Here is a 25,350-nt window from a genome sequence, read left to right as displayed (position 1 = left end):
ATTCAACATCAAAAACCCAATTGGCTTCACTAAGTTTATTTCTCTGTTAATATTTTTCATAATATTCGCAGGGTTCAACAAGGACGTGATCAGTCATTGGATTCTATAAAGGAGCACGTGGCTGTAGAAACCTCTGAAGTTTCTGAAGAATTGACGGAGTCAAAGTTCCTCTCCCCTTCACCTGAAGTACCCTCTCGCTCGCCTCGACCGGGTCGATCTCCTCGACAGCTTCGCTCTCCACGAGGAAGACGAAAAAGGTGTAGTTTGGCCGGACTTAATGTGAGGAGATTCAGCACTGATTCGGTTCTAGGGTCTGATTCAGGATCAATTTATGAGCGGACAAGTCTTAATATAGGAAGAAGACTAAGTCGTGACGTCAGCTGCTTGACTAGTTCTCCTCCTGATATAAATACCCGGTTGCGAACACCATCACCAATGGTACGACGTGCCGAGGGATCATCTACAAGGTCGTATCAAGATGTATCAGAAAAATCAGAAAGGTATTTAAGCTCTGACGGACCGCGTTCGCGAGCTAGCGTAGAAATTTTAGTATCTGAAGAACAAGACGTGCCTCCAGCGCCACCATACCCTAGAGTGTCTCCGACCGGAGGAAGATCAGAGCTTTCACAATTGTCGGAAGAAGAACTCATTAGATTATGGCGAAGTTCGGAAAGAGAAGTGAGAGAGGCACTGCTAGCAGCATTGCAAGAAAGACGGGCGAACTTAGATCCAAAACAAGATCCAGGATGAAGGAGCTACACGTGAACTTTTGAAATACATCTGAAAGGCGTATGTTTGATGAATTCTCATTCTGGTTGGATCACTTTGCGTGAAAGCATTGGGTGCGGAAAGAGAACGATCTAAGTTGTTATGTTAGTGCCTTTTTAAATTGTTTGATGCGGACCTATCTGGCAGGCGTTAGATAATCGGTGTTCATTTCAGTGTCTTGATATGACTATCAAGTTAGAGGCTGCCTTATTTTATCGTTATTGCCTCTTACTTTTTGATCCGCCTCAAACAATCTAAATAGGGTACTCGGCAAAGAAGTTAACGTCCAGAAAATCAATTTAAGCATTTAGTAGAAATATATACGTTTAAATTTAATTCTAAAGAAGAATAATTGTGTATGTAGTGTAAGTATATTACATTATAGCTGTGACCAGACGATTCAAAGTGCTTTATTCTATAGCCTAGTGAATGGTAGATATTTTCATTTATAAAATAAATATACACGTTATTATATTTTCATGGCATAAGCATGATCTAATCAATAACTCTTCAAGTTAGAAAGTTTAATTGATTAGATAAATAGTGTTATGTAGATATGTCTTAAACGTTCTTTCAGGTTAAACTCTTACTTGAAATGTAATAGAAAGGATTTATAATATTAAATAACTACGAGTTATTTATATAGGTATGTCTTATACGAAAAATTTATTGTTCCTAGTTTTAAGTTAAAGCCGTACAAACATTTAAATTGTCCTTTTTCCTAGTCTCAACTACTTTTGTTTTTTATTTGTAAAATATATATATCATGTTTTCGTTCAAAATGCCCACACAAATGTCAACTTCATTCATTCTCTATAATGTATTTAGATACTTCGTGGAAGTTCAGTATACTATTACTTGTACTGAAATATAATGTGCCATTTAGATATATCATCTTACAATTACGTTAATATAAGTTCGAAATAACGAAAATCAAAACTGCCAACTATATTTTAGTAGATAGTTTATAAGAATTAATACACTTTCTTCCTAGACTTGCACCCTAGATTTTAGTTTAGATTTTCTCTTTACAAATTACTATATCAATTTGACCTATTTATCACTAGCCCAGCTTTTCACAAGTTTGTGGTGTTTGCTTGTTTAAACTGTCAGTGTCATTCAAATCAAAGCGGTCAAAGTGTTCAGTAGAGTTGATATAATATAATAAGAATACCTATGAGCAATATTTAGAACACATTGAGTCCATTACTGTGCCCTTAGACTTATTTGGTTAGTTTTGTGTGTTATTGTACTTAAAATAATGTGTTAATTATTATGTGAAGTTTTGCAAGAGATCCTCCCTTACATATTGTTTAATATGTATTAGTATAGCCGCTACTCCTACAGAAATAATAATTACTTCTTATATAAAAATATCCTTTATCGGAAACGGTAGTTTTTCTGGTAAATTTTTTTTGCCTATGAATAACGCGATGAATAAAGTTAAGGGTCGTATATACTTGAAATTTAACATTCCAATGCCAGAAATAAAATGACATCTTAAAAGCATGTAATCATAATTATTGTTCTCAATTTATGCTGATACTGATTACCATGACTTTTTTACCGATATATTTCTGTTTAATAAAAAAAAATTAAAAACTGTAAGCGGAAGTAAGATGGCGATAAACAAAATGATTTTGCAAATAGATTAGAAAACTTTCTTTTACTTAGCCTATTAAAATGTCTCACTGCTGGCTTTCCCCTTGACCTTCACGACTCCCGTTGATGTACTTTTTCTGGCAAGTTACTGAGGAAGGCATCAATGTTATCCCGCCATCCCCATTTGGGTCTGTCCCATCCGCGGTTATTTTGCGGTATCCTCTATACTAGCTCACCTATCCAGATGCATGCTGCAGACGTGGCTGGCCCATTCTCACTTCAGCCTGGCAGTCTTCTCTCCTACGTCAGCAATGCGTATTTTGGAGCGCAGAGTAGTGTTCCGACTGCAATGCGTCCCCGTGGCATCTAGAATGCTGCACTCCATTGCTCGCTGGTAATCATTGAATTTGGATATCTGGGTCTCCGTAAGCGACCATTTTGGGGTACCGTAGTTTAGGACAAGCAGAATATACATGTCAACAAGTTATATAAGAAGGTCGCGACCTTCCATTCGAAATTTAAATTCCACCTATAAGCGTTTAATTACTCGTAGCTCCTTCCTCCATATTTCTATTTACAAGAAATAAAAGAGACATACAAAAAAATTACGTAGATTTACATAGGCATATCTATCACAATGGTTCTATAAAGATTATTTTTTAAATTGAACCCACATAGGGGTACTCCTTGTTTATTGTCTGATGTATGTAAGGTAGAGGCAAGGAACAGAAACTCCTCAGGCAGACTTGTTGCATAAGTGTCCAGCTATCACCTATAAATAATAGTTCCAAATCTCTCCAGAGAAGCGCTAGAGTAGCTAAGAACCCAGGCGTTATTGACGGAGTGAAGTACGCTGTCTATGATTAGATTTTTTTCTCAAGTATTCTAGGTATTCTAGCGCCACCTATTTATGGTTTTTTGTCGGACACTTTTTGGTATATGGAGATTGTGTTACTTACCTCTACCTTTCATAGTCTGATAAAACTATTACTTACCTAATTGTACACAAGCTGTCAACTATTGCCCACAGGAGCGACAACTTTTTTATATTTATGTATGACCCACAAATCACATTCCTAACGCATACTAAGACATTGTCTTTTAATTTCTGGGTTTGTGTGAAACTAATATCTAGAACCACTATTACAAACCCTAAAAAATTTAAGCTGGCTCTCACTTTTTCATAATTTTCAGAAAATAGTGCCTACATATGTTACTTACCGATAAACAGCTGCAATCCAATGTTATTATTACAATGTTGGACCAAATTTTATTTGTAATAATTAATTACTTACAAATTCTATTGGATGTGAGTCATCTAGTGATATTTGAAGTCTTATGCATTTCTCTCTCTAATGATTAATATTATGCTCTATACTTAGATATGGGAATAGACAAAACATGAAATATAAAGTAGATTGAAAATAAATAAAACATATTGTATATAGACACTTAAGTATTGCAAAAAATGATATTATTGTATAAGATTTTATTATTTAAAGACTTAGTTCAATGCACATTTGAGTGTGTAAACGTATTCTAATTTATTCTAAGTTCATAAGCATAACAAATACCCATCTAATTATGAATTGAATTATTATTTTACTATTTTAGTAAGAAATTGTCCTTTTATTAATCATACCGTTTTTTCCATAACAAATGTTAGTTTTAATAAATAAAAAATAACGATAAGGAATTGAAATACATCTGTTAGAATCTGCCATTAAATTAACATAATAAAATATTATTGAAATAATTATACAGAAGCATTTGCTTTTCCATTTCACGGGCAGGGCGTTAATTGCCCTGAATGTTGCTAGTTATAGAATTTTTAAAACGCCAATATTGTATTTAGAGTTTACGTGTCGCAGTGGACTTTGAAAATTTATTTGTATATTACTGTAAATAAGACTTTTGAAATAGCGTCAAATCGCATCGTCTTAGGAAAATTATATGCAACTAAATTTATTTTCAAGAAGTATTTTTGTTATTTCTTGTGAAGAAACTAATTTTAATATTTTGTACGTTTAACACAAAACCATGATGTAGGTAAAGCCCGACCAGAAATATATGATCATTGTCAAGGGGGCGCTTTTATTCTCATGTATAGGGTGACAGTTCAGTTTAGTATGAAAAATTTAGTTCCAATGAAATTCCGCAATATGGCGCGTGATCATATATTACTGGTCAGGCTTTATGATTTTATTTTTTCTAGGCACCTTCAAACATTTAGGCCGTTTTTTTAAATAAGAATATTTATATGTTTATTGATATAACATGCACATAATTATAGAAAATTTATAATTTTGTGCATATATATCATATAGAATGTTGTCTTTGGTTACAGTGATATCTATTATTTTTAGTTAAATAAAATTGTCAATTTCCAATTAGTGTTTAGTTTTCTTGAAATAATTCAAAAAAGGTTAATAACTCTTAGAGATATTGCAAAGACTTATCACAAAAAAGAAATGTTTTAAAATTTTATGTTGAGTTATGAATTATGATTATAAAATCTATCCTATTATGTAAAAACAAAATATGAAATAAATATTATATTTACTGCATAACTAATTGAAACAATGGTGATGATAGTTGCGAAAATAAACTATTTGTGCCAATAATCATTGTTTTATTTTTAATTTTAAGTAGATGTCTGTTGACTAAATAATATACAATAAACAGACATGGTACAGCTAGTTTCAAATAAGGAGTGACGTCCAATAGTGGCCAGATATAAAAATAAATGGTGTGTTGCATTGTATGTGTAGTATGCCTTCAGTTATCAGTGTTATCACTGCCTATTTGGTGCTGAATGTACATTACATAATTTATTTTTATTTTATTATTAAATCAGTTACACAGCATTACAGTAGTATTACTACATAGGCACTGCGAACTACAAAACATATATACAAAGCTTGGTACGAGAAAACACAAATAATAACAAAATACAATTTAAACATTGCATTTGGGCGACCACGTAACAGCGTGACTACGTAGCATCGTCTGACTCGGCGTATGATTTGGCAGGTGATATTAATGATGGTTACCTAGTGTTATACATCAAACGGCTTAGTAAGTAGTATGAACTTTAAAAGAAGTGTGTAATACCTACCTATACATGTTTGCTGTGACAAAAACGGATTCACAGGAATTCCAGGCAAGCAGGCATATGTAGAGGTACAGTTAGATGCAGAGAAAAGTAACCCTCCTGCATAAACTGACTGTATGCAGGGGGGGCACCTCTCTCTGCAGATGATTATACAATATGTATATAACTATTATTCTACCCCACTACGCATGACAGCTCAATGTGATATTCTAAAATTCAATCAATTTTTTACCGTACAGGCCAATTTGAATGCGCACCTGACATCAAAATGATATGTGAATCATGTCAATAAGTTATCATTCGTGCGTGCGTCTCGCTCGCACTAATACATGTACGGACTCCAAGCGAGATTAAAGCGTGAATGATGCCTAATTGACATCATTTAGTTATCGTTGTGATGTCAGCTTCGTATTAGCCTGTTATTCTCGCGCTATATATGTAATACAATAATATGTTCAAACTGGTTTTCCAATATAACATACGGTTGATATGTGTGGCGGGGAAGTCCAGGTTCACACAAACAAATACAAAGATACCCATTTTTCCATTACTCGGCTGGGAAAATTCGATTGTAGAATAAATAGTGATAAAACTAGTGGCTCAGTGAGCTGTAGACGTCGCGAACTCCCATGACTGCCATTTTGAAAAAAAATCAAAAACAGAATCGAAAAAAAAGATACATGATGTAACAAAAATTGTGGGGATCCGTTTAAGGGCATATTCAGTGATTGGGAAAAAGTAGAAGAAAAGTAGAAGTGGTAGAAGAGTTGTATTACTTGTGATATGCCTATTATGTTAAATTTTCATTATTATTTCAATTTGACATTTTATATTAACTAAAAATATTTTTTTTCGTGATTTCACTGATTATAATTTTGCACGCTTACATGCAAGTTAGATACATGAACTGTAATACTGTATAACATTACCATACTGTATCGATGCAAATAAATAATTTCTGATTTCTGAAAAAAAAAATGTTTTCTATGATGCATGTCGTCCAAGTCGGCCAACTCTCCATACAAAGGCCAACTTATTAACGTCAAATATGTTTTTTTAATACTTTTTCCTAATCAGAACACGATACCGAAGATGCCCGTAAACGGATCCGCACTATTTTGTTACACCTCGTATAACTATCCAACCTAAGTACTTGTGAGGAATGGAAAGTTTTCCCCGCTCTATGACACGAACGATACCAATTACCAATAATTATTTTTCTCTGCCAAAAATATGTATATTGAATAAAGCTGATTCATTAATTCGGGCTCTTATTTCAATATATAAAAGTAATCACCAAATTTCACGAGAATCTGTTGAAAAATGCGCCCGGTAGACGAGAACATCCGGACATATGAAAGAATAGTTGACCAAGCTGAATCGGAGACCTTTGCCTTCGCTTGATAAAAAACATTTTACTAAATGTATGTACACACTTTGTTGTACACAGGACGGGTTAAAATTTGTAATGATTGTAATCATTACAAATAAAAGTAGTTTGTTTTGTTTCATTCATCATATTTTTGTTGTTACAATTGTTGTTGTTACATTATGTTGTTCATATTATTAGGTATATAGTTGACCGTAACATTGTGTCAAATTCATTATTTAGATACAAATACGGTGTACATACCAACTGATAAAATAAATAAAAAATATTTTACGGGCATTTTTACACAAATTGACTAAGTTCCACGGTAAGCTATAGAAGGTTTGTGTTGTGGGTACTGAGACAAAGATAATAACACAACGATAATATAACAGACACGACTCAGATAACGATATAAATACATAGAAAGCATCCATGACCCAGGAACAAATATCTGTGTTCATCACACAAATAAATGCCCTTGCCGGGATTCAAACCCAGGACCATCGGCTTCATAGGCACGCAAGACACCCCACCAGGCCAGAGAGGTCGTCAAATAATAACACATTTTGCCTGGTAAGAAAAAAAAGATGCCTGAATTTATATTAGGATTAATTAGGATACACAAGTCAAACCAGTCTTTTGGCCTACTAAAATGTCATATAACTTTGTTATTGTGCACTCGCTCGTCATTGAGCAGAGGCAGAGCCCAGAAATAACGTGTTTTTGTGAACCATTGAAAATATGATGCCAGTAAAATTTAATTTAATAGTGTTTATTTTGTATCTATACGCAGATATTGCGTTATCGTCATTTTGTTATTGGAACACGGCATGTTCTTATAGATATTTTTCGACACAAACTCCTTACAATGCAGTACGAGGTGATATACGGGACTCCGTCATAAATATACCAGGCAAGTATACTTATTTATTATACTGTTGTGTAATTATGTATTATACATGTGATTTTTATAAAAATTTTGGTACAGTCAACTGTGAAAATATGGGTTCACACAACTTACTCAAAAATAAGTCCTATAAGTTGTACTTCATCGTCTTCAGAGTTATGGGACATATTTTTGAGCAACTACGTGCACCCAAATTTTTACCCTTGACCTTGATTTTTTTTTTATTTTTCATAGTTAAGAACTTTAAACAGTTTTATTTAATTGGTCCCATTGGTCGAACCTACCAAAATTTCCTACAGTTATACCAGTAATTTTACTAAATTTAGTAACAAAATAAAATGAATTAAAATGTGCATGAATTAAGAAGGCTTATACTGGGTGCAAAAACAAAATTGAAATCCTTCTTTTAATTTACATATTGATGTAAATCACAGGTGTACTAGGGATTAAAATGCATGCCTCATGCAGCAATCTTAAGATATAATTAGATTATATCTTAAGATTTGTCATATCAGTAGAACACTATCGCGACTCCTATAAAACCTAAAACTGTGTTCTCACCATATTATAAATAGTCGCTTCCAAAGGTAAAAATATGTATCCCGCTCGCTATAATAAGACAACAAGTAGAGTTTTCTTTGTTGATTGTAAATTTTATGGATTCTACGGTTTCTGTTAAGAGCACATTTTTTAATGGCGTACCTACCTACATACATACCTACTACCTAACCTAGTCGATAGTATAGCGACTGCCTACGAAGCAGAAGCTCCCGGGTTGCAATCCAGGAAAGGGCATTTATTTGTGTGTTAATCACGAATATTTGTTCCCGTGTTGTGGATGTTATCAATGTAACTAGGTATGTATTTATTTACGTCGGTATTTACCTATATCGTCGCCTCCTACCCCTAGTAAAAGCTTTGCATAGTTGGGGGCTAGGTTTATCTGTGTAGGATAGGCCACAAATATTTATTTATAATTTATAAATTTAAATTAATTATATTAGTGGTGACTTTTTGTTTGTTGATTAACTTGTTCGAAACGCATTTGGCCGGTTGTTTTCTTTGGACGGGCAATGAATATTTTTTTTTATATTATAAGAAATTTCTGAGAGACCGAACTTTGCTCAGAAAACATAAAAAAACCCAAAAATGCGATTTTATCCAGAGATAAGACTTAGCAAGATCGATTTTACACCCCCGAAATCCCCATATAGCAAATTTAATCGAAATATTTACAGCCGTTTCCGAGATCTCTGTAATATATAAATATATATACATATATACAAGAATTGCTCATTAATAAGATAAGAATTCGAAGTGACTTATAAATGTTAATCAACTAATTTTTATAATATTTTTAACAGAATGTGAACCGATCAGTATCTGGGGCATATTTCGCAACGGTAAAACATACCCTGATCCAAAATCAGCCATAAGGATGAAGGAAGCAATCGCTATTCGTGACCTCGTTGTCTCAAGTTACGAAAACGGCAGGTGTTCACTTTGCGCTCAAGATATCGACAATCTTCGAGACTGGGTCATTGATAACAATATGTTTGATAAAACAAGCGCTTTACATGATGAGGCGCGCCAGGAAATGTTTAGTATCGCTAGCAGATTGAAACAGGTTTATTCTAAGCTGAACGAACTAGAAGGAGCTAATTACAGATTCACACCAACTCATCATCATTGGGTTAAAGAAAGTGCTAAAGCCTTTTTGGAGGGGCTTGGAAGCAAAAATGTAGTAATGGATGATCTTATGGATGTAAGTGCTTAACAGATGTATCAGCCAAATACGTCTGCTAGAAAAATCTAACGGACGTATTGTTTTTTTTTTTTTTTATACTACGTCGGTGGCAAACAAGCATACGGCCTGCCGGATGGTAAGCAGTCTCCGTAGCCTATGTACACCTGCAACTCCAGAGGCGTTACATGCGCGTTGCCGACCCTAACCCCACCCCCCTCGTTGAGCTCTGGCAACCTTACTCACCGGCAGGAACACAACACTATGAGTAGGGTCAAGTGTTATTTGGCTGCGGTTTTCTGTAAGGTGGAGGTACTTCCCCAGTTGGGCTCTGCTCTAGATCTGGAATGACATCTGCTGTGCTGTGCCCTACCACACAAGGCGAGATGACATTCACATTGCCCATACCTCTCTTTTGGACGTAGTTTAAGGACATACCCGGGTCCAAAAACAATGTGCGTACATATATGTATGTGTAGGCATGTGCCTAGCTAATAACATAGTAAAAATTTAACAAATTAGATTGATATTGTTTTATAAAATTTACAGCCGATCAAATCTGATTCCGAAGAAGATCCCGCTTGGAACAAAGAAACGAACAAATATAAAATTTCCTCAGACTATCTAGCAGTAAGTACTTTTGTCTCGTTGTATTTACTCCCTTATTTTATTGAGTGAAAAAGTAATATATATATATTTTTTCCCATAAAAATTCTAACTAGTCTCATAACGATATTTATAGCAATGTAAAGCCTGACCAGTATATGATCCCGCGCCATGTTGCGGAATTTCACTGGAACAATTTTTTTCATACTAAACTGAACTGTCACCCTATACATGAGAATAACAGCGCCCTCTTGACAATGATCATATATTCCTGCCACTATGCTGGTCACTTTCGCACTTACATAATTGTTAGAACGTGACAGGCATGGTGACAAATGATAAAGAGCCTACCATCTTAGCCTTAGGTCCGGCTTTAAAAGAGTTTAGATGTTAAAAAGTGTAACATAATACAGTTAATTTGAATATGTCACATTTATTTATATTCAGATAAACTAACTAAATATATTGTAATGCGACTACTTTTATTTTTTAATAATAACAAATAATAACTAAAAATATATATAACACTTCTCCAAATAGTTATTTTTTACTTTATTTATAACTAATAAAATTACATTCATTTGAATAAAAAGTCTTGCTAACCAAGTTTTTAATATATCCTATTTTTATTATAGGCGAAAGATAGGATCCAAAGGCGACTGGGTATCGAATTTAGCCTAACCAGCGACAACATAACTGCTGTATATGATTTATGTCGGTATTCTTGGTCGGGACTGAACAACAAGGCCAGTCCTTGGTGTGCCCTATTTACGACCGAGGACCTCAAAGTTTTAGAATACATCGGAGACTTAGAACATTACTACAAATATGGTTATGGGCGTCAAAACGCAGAGATGAACGGTCAAATACCCTTAGCAGATCTACTAGAGAGTTTTCAATTGGCAAAAGCTGGTAAAGGTAGAATAATAACGGCATATTTTACGCACTCCAGAATAATGGATATGGTCTATACAGCTCTCGGTTGGTTCAAAGATAGCAAGCCTATTACAGCAGCTGATAAAAAACGAGATCGATATTGGAGAACCAGCCGAAACAATCCTCATGCAGCAAATATTGTCATGGTTTTAAACAAGTACGTATAAATCATTAAATACATATATCTAGTTGTTTAAAATTGAAATGTACCTATTGACGTATTTTTGACCATATTGTTCATGTATATACCTTAATGTTCTGATTTTAGATGTGCGTTTAAGAAGTCCAGTGACTACCACGTCATGTTCTACATGAATGAAGAGCCGATACGATCAGTTTGCGAAGGAGGAATTTGCTCTTGGGCGGAATTCGAAAAATTACTCAGTCCATTTCGTGAGACTACGTCTAATAATAAGACAACTGCTTTAAAATAAGGTCCATCATTATTTAGCATACAGACCTTAATAAAAGAAACAATATGAGAACATTGATTTGATAAAATAAATACTAGATTAAACATTTATGAGTACTTATAAGTCTATCTTTCTGAGCTCCGATTTTTCCCTTTTAAGACATGGAGTGTAACAATATCAGATTGATAACTAAGGGACTCGAGCGCTTCATTATATAATAATTTAGATAAAAATATCATTATTTATGGAATGGGGAGTTATATATCGGAATGAAAATTGTATGTAACAAGTCTATTTCAATTTCAATTTCAAGTGACTATCGTAAAAAAAAATCATACTTTGAAAGTAAAATTCTCTCGTGCAGAAACGTATCACTTTCTGCACACTTTTTAGAACAACAATGAACCTCTTTCAGAGCATGAAAAATAATTAAGTATCCATATTATATGAAATATAAAACGTTTTATCTCAGTATTGAACCGTTTTTATGTCCCTTTTGATGTTAAAATAAAAATAACCACTTGTAAACGTTCTGAATGCACTTAATACTACTTTAAAATAAAATTCCGATAATAAAGAGTTCGCTTCTAACTTATAACTCCGTACTTACGAATATAAAGCTCAAGCTGTCTAGGGAATTCACTGGAAATGTCCAGACATCATTCTAAGAAATTCTAGGATGGGTTCATAGAACTGGAAATCGTTTACAGAGTTTATGACTATTGTGTCTTTACTTAAAACGCATTAAGTACTTAATTCTCTATATATTACAGTATTTTACATTTTCAAATGGTACCACTAATAGGAATTTAATATGTTTTCATAGATTTGTAATTAAATAGGCGGTAATAGGGGTAGCAACCCAAAAATGAAAACCTCTTATTGTTTTCTTATGATTTCCAAAGTTTTAACATACTTTGTACGTAACTTTTGCAAAATAGAATGTCGAAAAATGTTTTTTTCTTTTATCCACATTTTATTATTTGATGAGCGGTCCGGCCTAGTGGGTAGTGACCCTGCCTATGAAGCAACCAGTCTCGGGTTCAAATTCCGGTGAGGGCATGTACCTATTTGTGTGATGAGCATAGATATTTGTTCCTGACTCATGTATGTTTTCTATGTATATCGTTGTCTGAGTAGGTACCCACAACACAAGCCTTCTTGAGCTTACTGTGGGGCTTAGTCAATTTGAGTATTTATGTCTCTATGTGTATACTCGTAGACACATCAAGTCAGTATAGGTGTTTGTGTCTATTTATTCAATATTATCTATTATTCCCAAAAAAAAAAAAACTGTCAACCGGGACATATTTTTTATGAAAAGGGGGGGTTGCGTCAGGGGAGGGGACGCTAGTGTACGTAAAGCACCTTACCCAAAGGCAACCCAAAGGTGTCACACTGCATTAGTTTCAATTTGGATATAAGTTGTTTTTCAAAAAACATAATTTGACCGAATCATAGCCCCCATCCGCCAATCGACCGATAAGGAATTTCGTTTCAAAAATATAACGCCATTTGAGGAAAATGATTTAACATTAAGCTAACAAAGGTCGTACCAAAAACTTTCAAGGAATGAGATCAGCAACGTCTTGTCTTTAACGATCCAAACCGGCTCGGTTATTAGAGGACAAAGGTCATGATCATGTTTGCTTAAGACCAATACATATACCAAATTTCATACCATATCGCTTGAGCTGCGTCACCCTAAATTAATATAATGCTATGCCATATCATATATGTTATTTAAAAAAAAATAACACATATTTCTACCTTGTTGTTTATAAGATGACATGGAAAAGATAGGTAATCAAATTTTCAATTGACATTGGCAATAAGACTGTTACACAAATATATAAAATAAGGTTTGTTGTGTTGTAGTAAGGTTTGTTTGTTGTGTGGTGCCAGATATTGTAGTATTGTATAATATTACAATATCTGGCGTAGTTTCATAAGTTATATCCAGCGTGTAGACCTGCAACTTACAAGATACGAGATTTTTATAGTTACTATAAAAAAATCGTTTATTGTGACTTGTGGGTTGCTTTGTCGTGTGTATGCTTATTATTTTCATTGTATTTCTGAACTAAATTTATCTCAAGATACTTCTAAGGTCCTCTGCTAACCACCATTTTAATATTCGGCCGTATTAAATTCACATACTATATACAAAAAAAGCACGTAAACTTTTGCTCTTAACCGGCTGAAAATACAAACAGTAAGACTGAGACAATCAGAAAAAGAAAAGTCAGTATAATTTGTTACGTCTATAAGTGTCATGTCATATTAAATAAAAAAGTTTTATATATATTGACACAATTTAGAACTTGAAAGTGAAAATTGCGGATAAAAAGATAGCAAGCTTGATTTTAATTTATAAAGTGATTTAACCAGTAAGTAAAAAGTGCTGCTAAAAACTACGAAGACAGGAAAATCATCTACGACATCCATAGCTAGCATTCTTGAAGGTAAGTGTCACCTTCGCTCATAATTAATTCACTTTCTCAGCTATATGGCGCCTTATACAACCGGCCTATCTAAATACAAAAATCTTAACGCATTTATCAAGCTTATGTACGTGCTGCCGTCTGTGTGCTTATTATTGACGCATTTATTGCGCGATAAAGGAACATATAATATATATACTAGTAAAACTTCGCTTTAAATCATGTGATATGCAATCCATAAAATGCCAAATGGGATTGCTTATGCTTGCGTGCGGCATATAAATCAGTAATTGAGGGTTCTAAACTAGCATCGTAACAATTAGTTATTTGAAACATAATGTCATTTGATATTTGATTTTCGGAGAATATCAAGTAAACTGGTAACCCTACTTTCTACGGATCTGAGTTATCAGAGATCTGAGATGGCAATTTTAGGGCTCCGTAGCTCAAAAGGAAAAAAACGAAACCCTTATACCTATAGGATTACTTTTTTGTATCGAGTTTAAGTTACTCTACAGGTCTACAGTCCCTGAAAGCTGTGAAAAAATCAAACTTCTAAGTTAACATAATAAAAAAAGAAACGGCCGTTAATGCCACAAAAAACGTACATTTCAACACTCTCAAGGGAATCAAAATTAATAGAGTAATTTTCGTTGCCCTAAAACCTATGAAGTACAGGGAAAAATCTGGACCTATTAATTAGTAAAAAAAGAATTAAATTTGTACGGAACGTTTTTACGTACGGTTTTATACCTACTTCAACCGGATCAGTGAGAGATGAAAACTTGATATATCGTGAATTTATTGGGAACTTTTTTACGATATAGGGACCGCGCGTGTTGGAAGGTCTGCCATCTTGTCGCCTGAATTGGAAACATAAACATGTACATTGACATTTCACGTCAAAGCAAGTGCTGCCATCTACCGTTCTCCTACGTTTTCTTGTGCCATCTTGTGGGATACATTGGAAGCAAAAACTTTACATTTACACCTCGTGCCAAAGATCAGACATCTCCTGTGCTTCCCCCTACAGTTTATGCACGTTCCATTTTACCAAATTGTAAGCATTTAGTGAAAGGGCAGGATTAATACATTTTGGATACTATGTGCCTATGTATTCTTGCTTCGAGAAACACCGGGAAGGTAGTCGGCATTCGCACTATTTCCCCTCTGCCAAAGCACATGTCCAACTGGGCATAGCGCGGTGAATAACTCGTCCGTACACAAAAAGAGATCGAGGTGTGCAAGATTTGACTTTGACGCGTGTGGATTTTGTGCGACACTGTGCACGTTTCCCCCGCAAAAAATGGCAGAACGTTTTGTACGGTAAAATATCGCTTGGGCTCCTGCCTTCCGGCGTGTCGGAAACCGGTGTTGCTCGAAGTATTCGTGCATTCTTATCATATTAAGTTTGCCACTTAACTTAATCAATCCGAAGAAAATATGAAATATATAAATAAGTCTGTAGTTGAGTCACCGTTTGTAACCTGCGTAAACTAAAATTACTAAATAATTTAAATGATCACTTCATTTTTTCCATAAGTACATTATTGAAAATGGTTTGTACTGGCTGATTCACTAATCAAAGTCAAACTCAGCCAAAACTACACTAGTCCGAATTTACAAAGCAAGTTACGTAATATTACGTATATATGAGTAATATTACAAAATTAAACCCTATTAGCGCCACTTGCACCTTCCCACTAACCTGGGGTTAACCAGTTAAACCTGGAATAACCATGGTCTCTTGTACAATTTGACACTGGGTTCCGGTTCTTCATCTTCTTCTTGAGACTTTATTTCTACTAAGCATTTACTGTTTTTGTAGGCTAAAAATTTAAAACGTTATTTTTATATGTTGCAAAAACTAGCGGAAAATAAACGACTGGTATAAAGAAAACTAAAAGTTTCCTAGAAAATGACAAAAATTACAAATGTCTTGGCGTCCCCGCTTTAAAACTCCGTACAATTTTATCTGCTTGTAAAAAGTAAGCTTTTAATATTTTATTTCTTTTAACTCTACTAGCTCGATCGGACACTGAGTCAACAAACTTGTTCTTTAAACTATGTAGTTTTACACAACTTAATGTACAACGAGGAAATGCCGCCAGCATCCTTGGTACAATGCTTGAAGGGCCTATTTTAGATTTTAGCCAGTTATAATACCTCTGTATTTATCCACCACTATTCACTATTTACACTCGTCAAACGCGCCACTGACGTTTTTTGCGTTTAAATTTGGTTTGAATGACCAAGTAGAATTGTAACACCAAAATAGTCCTTAATGCAAAATATTTCACGCGACAAACTATGACAGCTTTTAAGCTAAATATTTTGGTCAAAGAGCAGTGGTGTTTGCGTATTCATTTTGCATACATAACTTAATAAGCAGCCGACAGACGTCGCGTCGTCGACACTTTTCCTATAAAAACTTGAAAATTTATTTTACGTTACATAGAAGTGGTTGCAACCTGAGAGTTTTTGTGTACCCACACGAACTTGTATTGTTGTTACTTTGTCACGTTCGTATTCTTTTATTAACTCGCATTATAAACTAAAGCTACCTACGTTCATATTTATTACATCGTAGCGCTCAAGTGGGTCAGAAACATTTTCAGACTTAAGGTTATGCATCTTTCCTGTGCACATCATAAAAAATAAACAGACTTTATATCTTAGTTTTCTTACTTTCTCTGTATATTTATTTGTGTGTATGTCGCAGAAAATTATTAAAATAGAGATTTGAACGAATCTCTAAAGGATATGATCAAATCACGCAGGATGTTAAAATGACGAACCCATATCATCATTTCCCTAGAATAATTCAGTCATTTGACCAAGTCACTGACTTTGTTTAGTGAAAAGACAAAATCGGCCAATAACCGCGACACGATTTTTCATCTCACTAGATTTGTTTAGGACATTGACAAAATCCCTAACCACGACAGTAAGTTGATGAAACGAACTCAAAAAGTCAACTAGTTTTATCATTTCGCTAAACAAGTTTAGCGAAATTAAATTAAATAATTATGTTTCTGTTTACAACCACCTATTCTTGTATTTGATTAAAATAGCTGGTTCAATAAACAATTTTGATACCTACTTTTGACATTTCATTTTACTTAAATAATCTAGTCAAATATTTGATCAAATCTTAATTGTAGAGTAAAATGTCGTATTGGGTACTTGTTTTCGTCATTTCAATAGACCAGTTCAGAGATTTCATCAAATCACCATATAACATCTTCCAGTTGAGACTTTATCATTTCACTAAACTTGTTTAGTGAAATGATAAAACTAGTTGACTTTTTGAGTTAATTTCGTCAACTTACTGTCGTGGTTGTGGTTAGGGATTTTGTCAAATTCCTTAACAAGTCTAGTGAAATGAAAAGCGTGTCGCGTTTTTTGGCCAATTTTGTCTTTTCACTAAATAGAGTCAGTGATTTGGTCAAATGACTGATTTTTTCTAGGGAAATGATGATATGGATTCGCCATTTTAACATCCTGCGTGATTTGATCATATCTCTTAGAGATTTGTTCCAATCTCTGTTTTAGTCATTTTCCTGCGACATGTACATCACGAATATTTCGTCCCAACTTATGGTTGTTATCTATGTATGCATTTATCTATACACCGTAGGCTGGTAAAACCAGACAGATTTTTAAAGGTGTATTTTAGAGACTAAAATGTCGTACAAAGTTTTCTGAAATCGGTCTTGTTTTAGAAATAACAACAATTCTTGTGAAATTTTGTTCCTGTTATAACTTAGTGAAAAACGCCTTTTAGACGGACATTAAAAAAATTTACTTGCTCGTTGTAATGTTTTTTTCGACAAGATGTTCAAAGAAAGAACGTGTCGTATCGTGTCGTGTGTGCCGAAAACGCAAAAAAAAAAAAAAACAATTTATTTAAGCATTATTCAAAAAAATTGCTGAGTTTGACCAAAACTCATATACCATTTTTTATGACCTCAGGAATGCGTGGTTAAAATCTGTTGGGGCTTACTCGCCCACGGTGTAAAAGTATGTAAATCGTTACCTCTAATAGTTGCTTAGTTTGATTATTTATATTTATTGATTAACAACTCACTTTTTGGTTTATCAGTGTGTTGAGACTTAAGCTCGAAAAAACACATGAGCGACACTTCATATGGGTAATTTTGAATAGATGTATGTTTTTCACCTTTTTATTTAACTCGTGAGCAAATACTAATATTTTCATGACAAACATTTTTTGAATTTGACAGTAACATTTATATATGCTTTATAGGCACTAAAAGCAATTCGATAAACCGAAATGTTTATAATTCTGCATTAAAATCGGTCTAGCCATTCGCATAACGAGCTCACAAGTAAGTGAGGGTACTTAATGCTCGCAGTTTTATAGAGGTTAAAGATGGATTCGTTCAAGTTTACGACTGTTAACTTTAAAGCTTGGTTACAGCTGAATCTGAGATTAACACCCATTACGTATATTTATCGTACTTTTATTGACAATATTTGCAATACGATGTAGCAGTTTTAGTACAGAGATATCTAAATAAAATTAAATAAATTATAGAAGCAAAGATATGACTCATGAATTATAATTTATAACTCATAATAATTCATGTTAAACCGAAATATATCATATACTAAAGAAAAAGTGACCAAGTCCATAAGTGGCCAAGGGGAGATCGAACACGCATCTTCAGCTTACGCGGCTAACGTCTTCCTTCATGTCCTTCAATAATTCATGAAGTAAGCATGATTTAGGTTGAGATTTTTAAAACTATAGCGCCATAGTTTGCTCTTCAGAAAATCGTTTTCTCACTCTCAGTTCTCAGAGTTCTCAAGCTTCTATAATTCCCAAGTTGCCAGACTGTAATGTAGTGCAATTTTCCCGCTAGCTCTATTAGGACCCCTTACAATTTTTATAAATTCGCAGCCATTTTCACACATTTTTCACAATTTTTTTGATTAAGTGTTTATATGTTTTCATGATATTTCGTTGCTAGTTAGTACTCAGGAGCATCTACCAAGCAAGCACAAATACTATCAAAATGTTGTTTTTTAACGAAAATTTTTTCCAAAGAAATTAAGTAGGAGACAAAAACGCTCCAATTTTGTAGGACTAGATTAGTAGTAGTATTGAACACAATCAGGAATTTGCTGACCCATTTTCAATGCTAGTTATTCGACACTGAAGCCTGTATTGTAATTAAACCATTCACAAGTCAGGCTTAGGCTCGATTCAGCTATCGAGTCTCAAATGAATTCGCCCGACTGACGCCTCGTTTACATTAGTCAGGCTTTGTCCTGGATAATCCCATATAAATCAATCCTTTCCAACCGGACTCACCTAATTGTGTAATTACGTAATACACAATAAACCATATGCCATACGTATCTCTTATTAACAAGTGTTAATACGGTAGTTCAATCTACGAAAACTACACGAGAGTACATGGGTACTCACTTCGGTCGTTTCTTCCCACCCACACTCGTGTATTTTAATGCCTTTTACGAGTATTATGTAGCAGTCACATAGACTACTATTACAGTACATATATCGAAACTTCAAAGAATCATATGTACTGTAAAACGTTGTACGATACACGTGCAAATAGGTAATTCATAACTCGTGTCGACTTAAAACACTCCCTTTGGTCGTATTTTAATTTATCACCACTCGTTGGGAGTTTCCTATTTTCTGCACTTGTAAAAAAAATTGTTACTTACTTATTCATACGAATTAACTACGTATAACTGAGTTTATTATATTTAAAGTTGTAGGTACCAAAGAGAATATAGATTTTAATACTTAGGTACAACTTTAAATAAAATAGCCAAGTGAGATCTGAAACATGGATGGCTGTATCTTTATTACTGAATTCTGCGTTTTTTTGTTAAAATTACTTTAATCGTTTCATTAACTTGATCACTTTCCGTTACAGGCCACATTGTGCGATGTGCGTACATGAGAGTAGATTATCAAGTGCTTTTTTTCGGGCATAGACTAAGTGTTTGTAGCAGCTCGAGCCTCTGAATAAAGATTAAGTATGTCAAATATTTTGTAGGTTTTACCAAAATACTAGTAGTAATAAAAAAGAAACGCGTTACTGTATGATGTACCTTACCCATGAATTCTTTCTGAAAACAATGCATTTTTAATGTGAGTTTTCTGAAAAGTATTACAGTCTCTACAAAAGACTCTGGTCTCTAACAAGTTTCGATTTAATTATATGACTCTGATAAACACAGTTGAGCCGAATTTCACCTTCCCATACAAACGGGGAGTTTAGTTCTCATTTTAAAACTACGTGTTGGATTGTAATGAAACTTTGCACATACGAGTACAATGACATGAGGTATATCTAGGGCTGAAATTAGTTTATATTGCTCCACCTTAAAAACAAACAAAATAGAGCAAAAATAAGCTTTGTATGAAAATATTAAATTCGCTGTTTCTTCTTCTAGGCTACAGCTACTATTTAATTACAGCTAAGTTTCAGAGCAACTACTAATCTGTCAGAGCAGTCAAATATCAAATGTCAAACATTTATTCAGCAAATAGGCCACAGAGGCACTTTTACATGTCCATTTTTACAAACAATAAAAATTACAAAAAACAATTACAAATATGGAATCGATGAAATAATAAATACTTTATTAGAGATGTATACTGTCTCTAAATGTCAAACTACACAAAAAAACTATGATAAAAAAATAAAACCAACAAATAACAGAATTGATCTCCAAGCTAGATTAAAACGCACTTGTGTAATTTGATAGGTAGTTAATTAAACACAATAATATTGCCGTTGCTACTGAATACGTTGTCATCGGCGTGGTGTATTTCAGCTAAGTAGGTCGATTTCAATTTACCAATTTGATATGGTTTTGATACGCCCTTGAGGATTGTCTTGGTGATTGGCGCGCATCTCATGCATGACTTTCACTTCATTTCGCATGCGCCAAACAGCGTGAGCGATTTTCAACGCCGAAACAAAATAAAATCAAAACCGTAAGAATGGCTTATCATGTCATTAGGTTTTGTAGTAGCGTTTTCCCGGCCTAGTGCCAGGGTCCACTTTCCTTCTCAATCTTCTCCACTTTACCCGGTCTTCGGCATCGTCATTTACTCCCAAACTAAAGAGGTACATTTATTTTGTAGTAACTTGAAATTAATTACCTATTGTGTACTAAATCATCATACAATTTATTTATAATATATATATATTAATGCCAAAAAGCAATGTGAGGTTACCAGAGAGCATGACGTCATTTTCATTTCTTATACTAATAATAGATATCTAACAAATTCATGTATTTATGTCAGAGGCCAACGGGATTAATATCAAAACAACGAATTGTTTAAAAAATCTAAACACGCCTCCGGCATTTAATAGTAACCCGTATAATTCATGTATACGTTTTCGCATTAGTACAGACCCGACTGAGTGACACATACTGATTACCTCGGTTGCCTTCGTCACGCGTCAAATGGAACGCTCGACAAAAACACGGAATCCCAATTCGCGTTATCAGCTTTTTACATTGAATGAAAATTTTATGTATGTTTTATTAGACGCGATGTACGAGAGTAGAGTTGATAAATTGAGTGATTTGTTCGAGATTGAAAGTGGAGCCAGAAATGTTTTTGTTTTTCTATCAACTAATTTGTAGTTCTTACTCACTTAAAATGAGAACGAATAATTTGACTAAACTCTTGCTCGTCAAAAATACGGAATCCCAATTTGCGTTATCAGGTTTTTACATTGAAGAACAATTTTATGTACCTATACCTTTTTATTTAAGGTGATCGTAATCAAAATTTTAGTTTGTTCTCACTTCAAATAAAAAGGTTTTTAATTAGAAGCTACTTTTATGTTCTATATTTACGTATAACCTTAGCCATATCTGATAGGATTTAATAAGTATTTCATTTATTAATTTATATGTATTTGGTATGGTATGGCAGAAACAAGAAGCGCGAGTCTGTTTATAAAAATATTGATAATGTAAATAGGTTACATAAGAAACAAAATAACATAAATTTACGCTTGGCGGTACAATTTTCTTCAGAGACTTGTTGTGTAAATATTTATATATTAAAAACTTTATTGCGCAGTAAAAATGTACAATTACAAAAGTTGGTAATGCCATGCTAGTCAACCTTTGAACCAAACAGAGAAGCAAAGTTGACGTGGAGTGAATGAAATTTAATTGTAATTTGTTAAACATATACGAGGTTGCTAAAGTATACAGACGAGAGACCTTTTGAACACTTAACGTGACCTATAATCCCACAAGGGTGATAAGGTAAACTGCTGTGTAATGGGTTATACTAGCAGTGGTAGTCACAACACAAATTAACCTGATGTTCAATAAGCTATTAACCTTTATATTCTAGTAACATAAGGTCCTAAACTACATAAATAAAACTATTTAGATGGATTATGTTGCGTATAATTCATTTAAAATACATCCCGACGATTTGAACCCTTTACAGCGTTTTTAGTCAGGTGAAAAACTACGCAGAAGAAACTACACGAAATTGTCTCGAGCTGTGTTTTTTTACATTTTTGGCTTGCGAGCTCAACACTCATACTCAACAGAAACCGGAAAATGGTTTTGAATATTTATAAATTTTATAATGTAAAGTCAGCAACAACGCGCCAAAAGTATCTGATATTCCGTATAACTTTTCCAAATGTAGATAATTTTCTAAAATTCGCGTTCTAAAATATATCTTTTACAGTCTTAATCGTTCTATATTAAAGACATCACGTTTTATTAAGCTGTTAGAGAATTGTAGATATGACTGTACTACTCTTTGAGATATTTTATTTTAACGCCATCTATTTAAAAAATGTTGTACTAAATTGAACTTAGGTGTTCTGAATTTCTTGACAATATGACTCTGTTACAGTTCTTCTAAGCCAACAGTCGAGGTTGTTGTTCAAGCACTGTCCCGCGAGATGCCGTTCATACGCGCTAGTTACTTACTAATAAATAAAATATGTAAATTTACTAATGTATCAAAATTTACACATTCAGCAGCAAAAGTTGGTAAGCAGGCAAGGTGTTCAAAATGAACTACAAACATATTATTTTTTTAGAAAATACCCACTTTTCTACGCCTGCTGGGGACTATATATATTGCATTAAATATTTTTTTAATACCCGTTTGGTGGCAAACAAGCATTCGGCCCGCTTGATGGTAAGCAGTCACCGCAGGCTATGGATGCCTGCAACTCCAGATGTGACATGCCCGTTGCTGACCCTTTCAAAACCTGAGCACTCCTTTTTTGAAGAACCCTATACTCGGGAAAACCTCGAAAAAATAGGGTTATTATGAAAAAAAATATTCAATTATTGTTGGTTAATGATCGGAAAAACAGTTCAAATCGTTTTGTTGAAAACCGGCTAAGAGTAGGTCGTGCCATGCCCAGTGAAGGGTTCCGTAGTTATCCGTCGTCCGTCACTATAGGCTGCCTTGAACGGGGTAAGTAGAGGTAAGTATCATGTATGTAGGAAAAGGAAGTACGAGGGTTAGGATGGGGGGGTTAGGATCGGCAACGCGCATGTAACTCCTCTGGAGTTGCAGGCGTACATAGGCTACGGAGACTGCCTACCATCAGGCGGGCCGTATGCCTGTTTGCCACCGACGTAGTATTAAAAAAAAAAACAGCGCTTTATACGTCTTTACTATGAAGTGAATAATTTTTATGACAAAAATTGCTCTTAAGTGACCATATTCGCTATAATTTTCGTTGAATATCTTTATTAAGCTTCCTCTTTTTAGGATTGTTTCTTCGTTGGGGGGGGGGGGGGGGGGGGAGACACATTGTTTTTCTTTCGGAGCGATTACTATCGAAATCACTTTACTTACCTAAAATGGTTATTGAAAACCCCTATTCGTTTTAAAAGGCCTCTAACGTCATCCTACACCATAGGGTTAAAAAAGATTTCATCCCCACTTTTAATCCCCAATAATTTTCAGATTTTTATTTTACCTCTTTATTGATTGATTTATATATCAGTGCCAAATTTTTGTTTTCTAGCACTAACGATCACGGACAAAGCCTCGGATGGGCAGACAGGCAGACATGGCGAAACTATAAGGGTTCCTTCCTAGTTGACTACCAAAACCAGAATATAAATATGGTATTGCGCCTAAAATATTTCAGGTACCTACCAGACTCTGACTAACTTTACCTGCTTACAACATTTTCCCAGAAATTTTATAGTTAATTCTTGCAGTATGACAATATATCGCGGTAGGCCTTTTTTAGGGTTCCGTAGCCAAATGGCAAAAAACGGAACCTTTATAGATTCGTCATGTCCATCTGTCTGACCGTTTATGTCACAGCCACTTTTTTTCGAAACTATAAGAGCTATACTGTTCAAACTTGGTAAGTAGATGTATTCTATGAACCGCATTAAGATTTCTATACAAAAATAGAAAAAAACAATAAATTTTGAGGGTTCCCCATACTTAGAACTGAAACTCAAAAAATCTTTTTTATCAAACCCATACGTGTGGGGTATCGGTCTTCAAAAATGATATTGAGGTTTCTAAACTGAATAGTTTGCGCGAGAGACACTTCCAAAGTGGTAAAATGTGTGTCGTCGTCCCCCCGTCCCCCCTGTAACTTCTAAAATAAGAGAATGATAAAACTAAAAAAAATATATGATGTACATTACCATGCAAACTTCCACCGAAAATGGGTTTAAACGAGATCTAGTAAGTAGTTTTTTTTAATACGGCATAAAATAAAAAATAAAAAAAATTAAAAAATCATCAATGTGTGGAGTACCTCTGGATAGGTCTTCAAAAATGATATTTAGGTTTCTAATATAATTTTTTTCTAAACTGAATAGTTTGCGCGAGAGACACTTCCAAAGTGGTAAAATGTGTGTCATCGTCCCCCCGTCCCCCTGTAACTTCTAAAATAACAGAATGAAAAATCTATAAAAAATATATGATATACATTACCATGCAAACTTCCACCAAAAATAGGTTTGAACGAGATCTAGTAAGTAGTCTTTTTTTTAACGTCATTAAATCTAAAAAAAAAATTTTTTTTTCATCAAACCTATACGCGTGGGGTATCTAGGCATAGGTCTTCAAAAATGATATTTAGGTTTCTAATATATTTTTTTCCTAAACTGAATAGTTTGCGCGAGACACACTTCCAAAGTGGTAAAAGTCAATATCATTTTTAGGGTTCCGTAGCCAAATGGCAAAAAACGGAACCCTTATAGATTCGTCATGTCCGTCTGTCTGTCCGATTATGTTACAGCCACTTTTTTCCGAAACTATAAGAGTTATACTGTTCATACTTGGTAAGTAGACGTATTCTATGAACCGCATTAAGATTTTTACACAAAAATAAAACTGAATAGTTTGCGCGAGAGACACTTCCAAAGTGGTTAAATGTGCCCCCCCCCCGTA

At 34.2% G+C, this 25,350-nt stretch overlaps 2 protein-coding genes across 2 annotated transcripts in view; both read left to right on the top strand.

Moving 5' to 3' along the window:
* The window catches only part of LOC133533769 (uncharacterized), a 77,672-nt gene extending 73,727 nt beyond the window's left edge, over positions 1-3,945 (top strand). The window contains exon 14 of the mRNA XM_061872811.1: positions 72-3,945. Coding sequence (XP_061728795.1) covers positions 72-750 — 679 coding nt within the window. The 3' untranslated portion in view covers positions 751-3,945. The remainder of the gene's footprint in view (positions 1-71) is intronic.
* Positions 3,946-7,593: 3,648 nt separating this feature from the next.
* LOC133533779 (multiple inositol polyphosphate phosphatase 1-like) lies at positions 7,594-11,499 on the top strand. Its single transcript, XM_061872829.1, has 5 exons — positions 7,594-7,770; positions 9,129-9,529; positions 10,058-10,138; positions 10,750-11,207; positions 11,319-11,499. Exons 1-5 carry the CDS (start codon positions 7,599-7,601, stop codon positions 11,482-11,484), a joined length of 1,278 nt encoding a protein of 425 aa, XP_061728813.1. The 5' UTR covers positions 7,594-7,598; the 3' UTR covers positions 11,485-11,499.
* The last annotated feature ends 13,851 nt before the right edge of the window (positions 11,500-25,350 follow it).

The sequence above is a fragment of the Cydia pomonella genome, unplaced genomic scaffold (genome assembly GCF_033807575.1).
Source record: "Cydia pomonella isolate Wapato2018A unplaced genomic scaffold, ilCydPomo1 PGA_scaffold_203, whole genome shotgun sequence".
Classification (NCBI taxonomy): Eukaryota; Metazoa; Arthropoda; class Insecta; order Lepidoptera; family Tortricidae; genus Cydia; species Cydia pomonella.
Note: the sequence above shows the minus strand (reverse complement) of the source record. Positions and strands in the feature narration are given on the sequence as shown.

What these genes read in the sequence shown, in the direction of transcription:
- LOC133533779 (XM_061872829.1), top strand. Translation starts at nt 7,599, where the DNA reads ATGATGCCAGTAAAATTTAATTTAATAGTGTTTATTTTGTATCTATAC. An exon ending in TTTCCTCAGACTATCTAGCA is followed by an intron (nt 10,139 to 10,749) that starts GTAAGTACTTTT and finishes TTTTTATTATAG; the next exon opens with GCGAAAGATAGGATCCAAAG. An exon ending in ATTGTCATGGTTTTAAACAA is followed by an intron (nt 11,208 to 11,318) that starts GTACGTATAAAT and finishes TTCTGATTTTAG; the next exon opens with ATGTGCGTTTAAGAAGTCCA.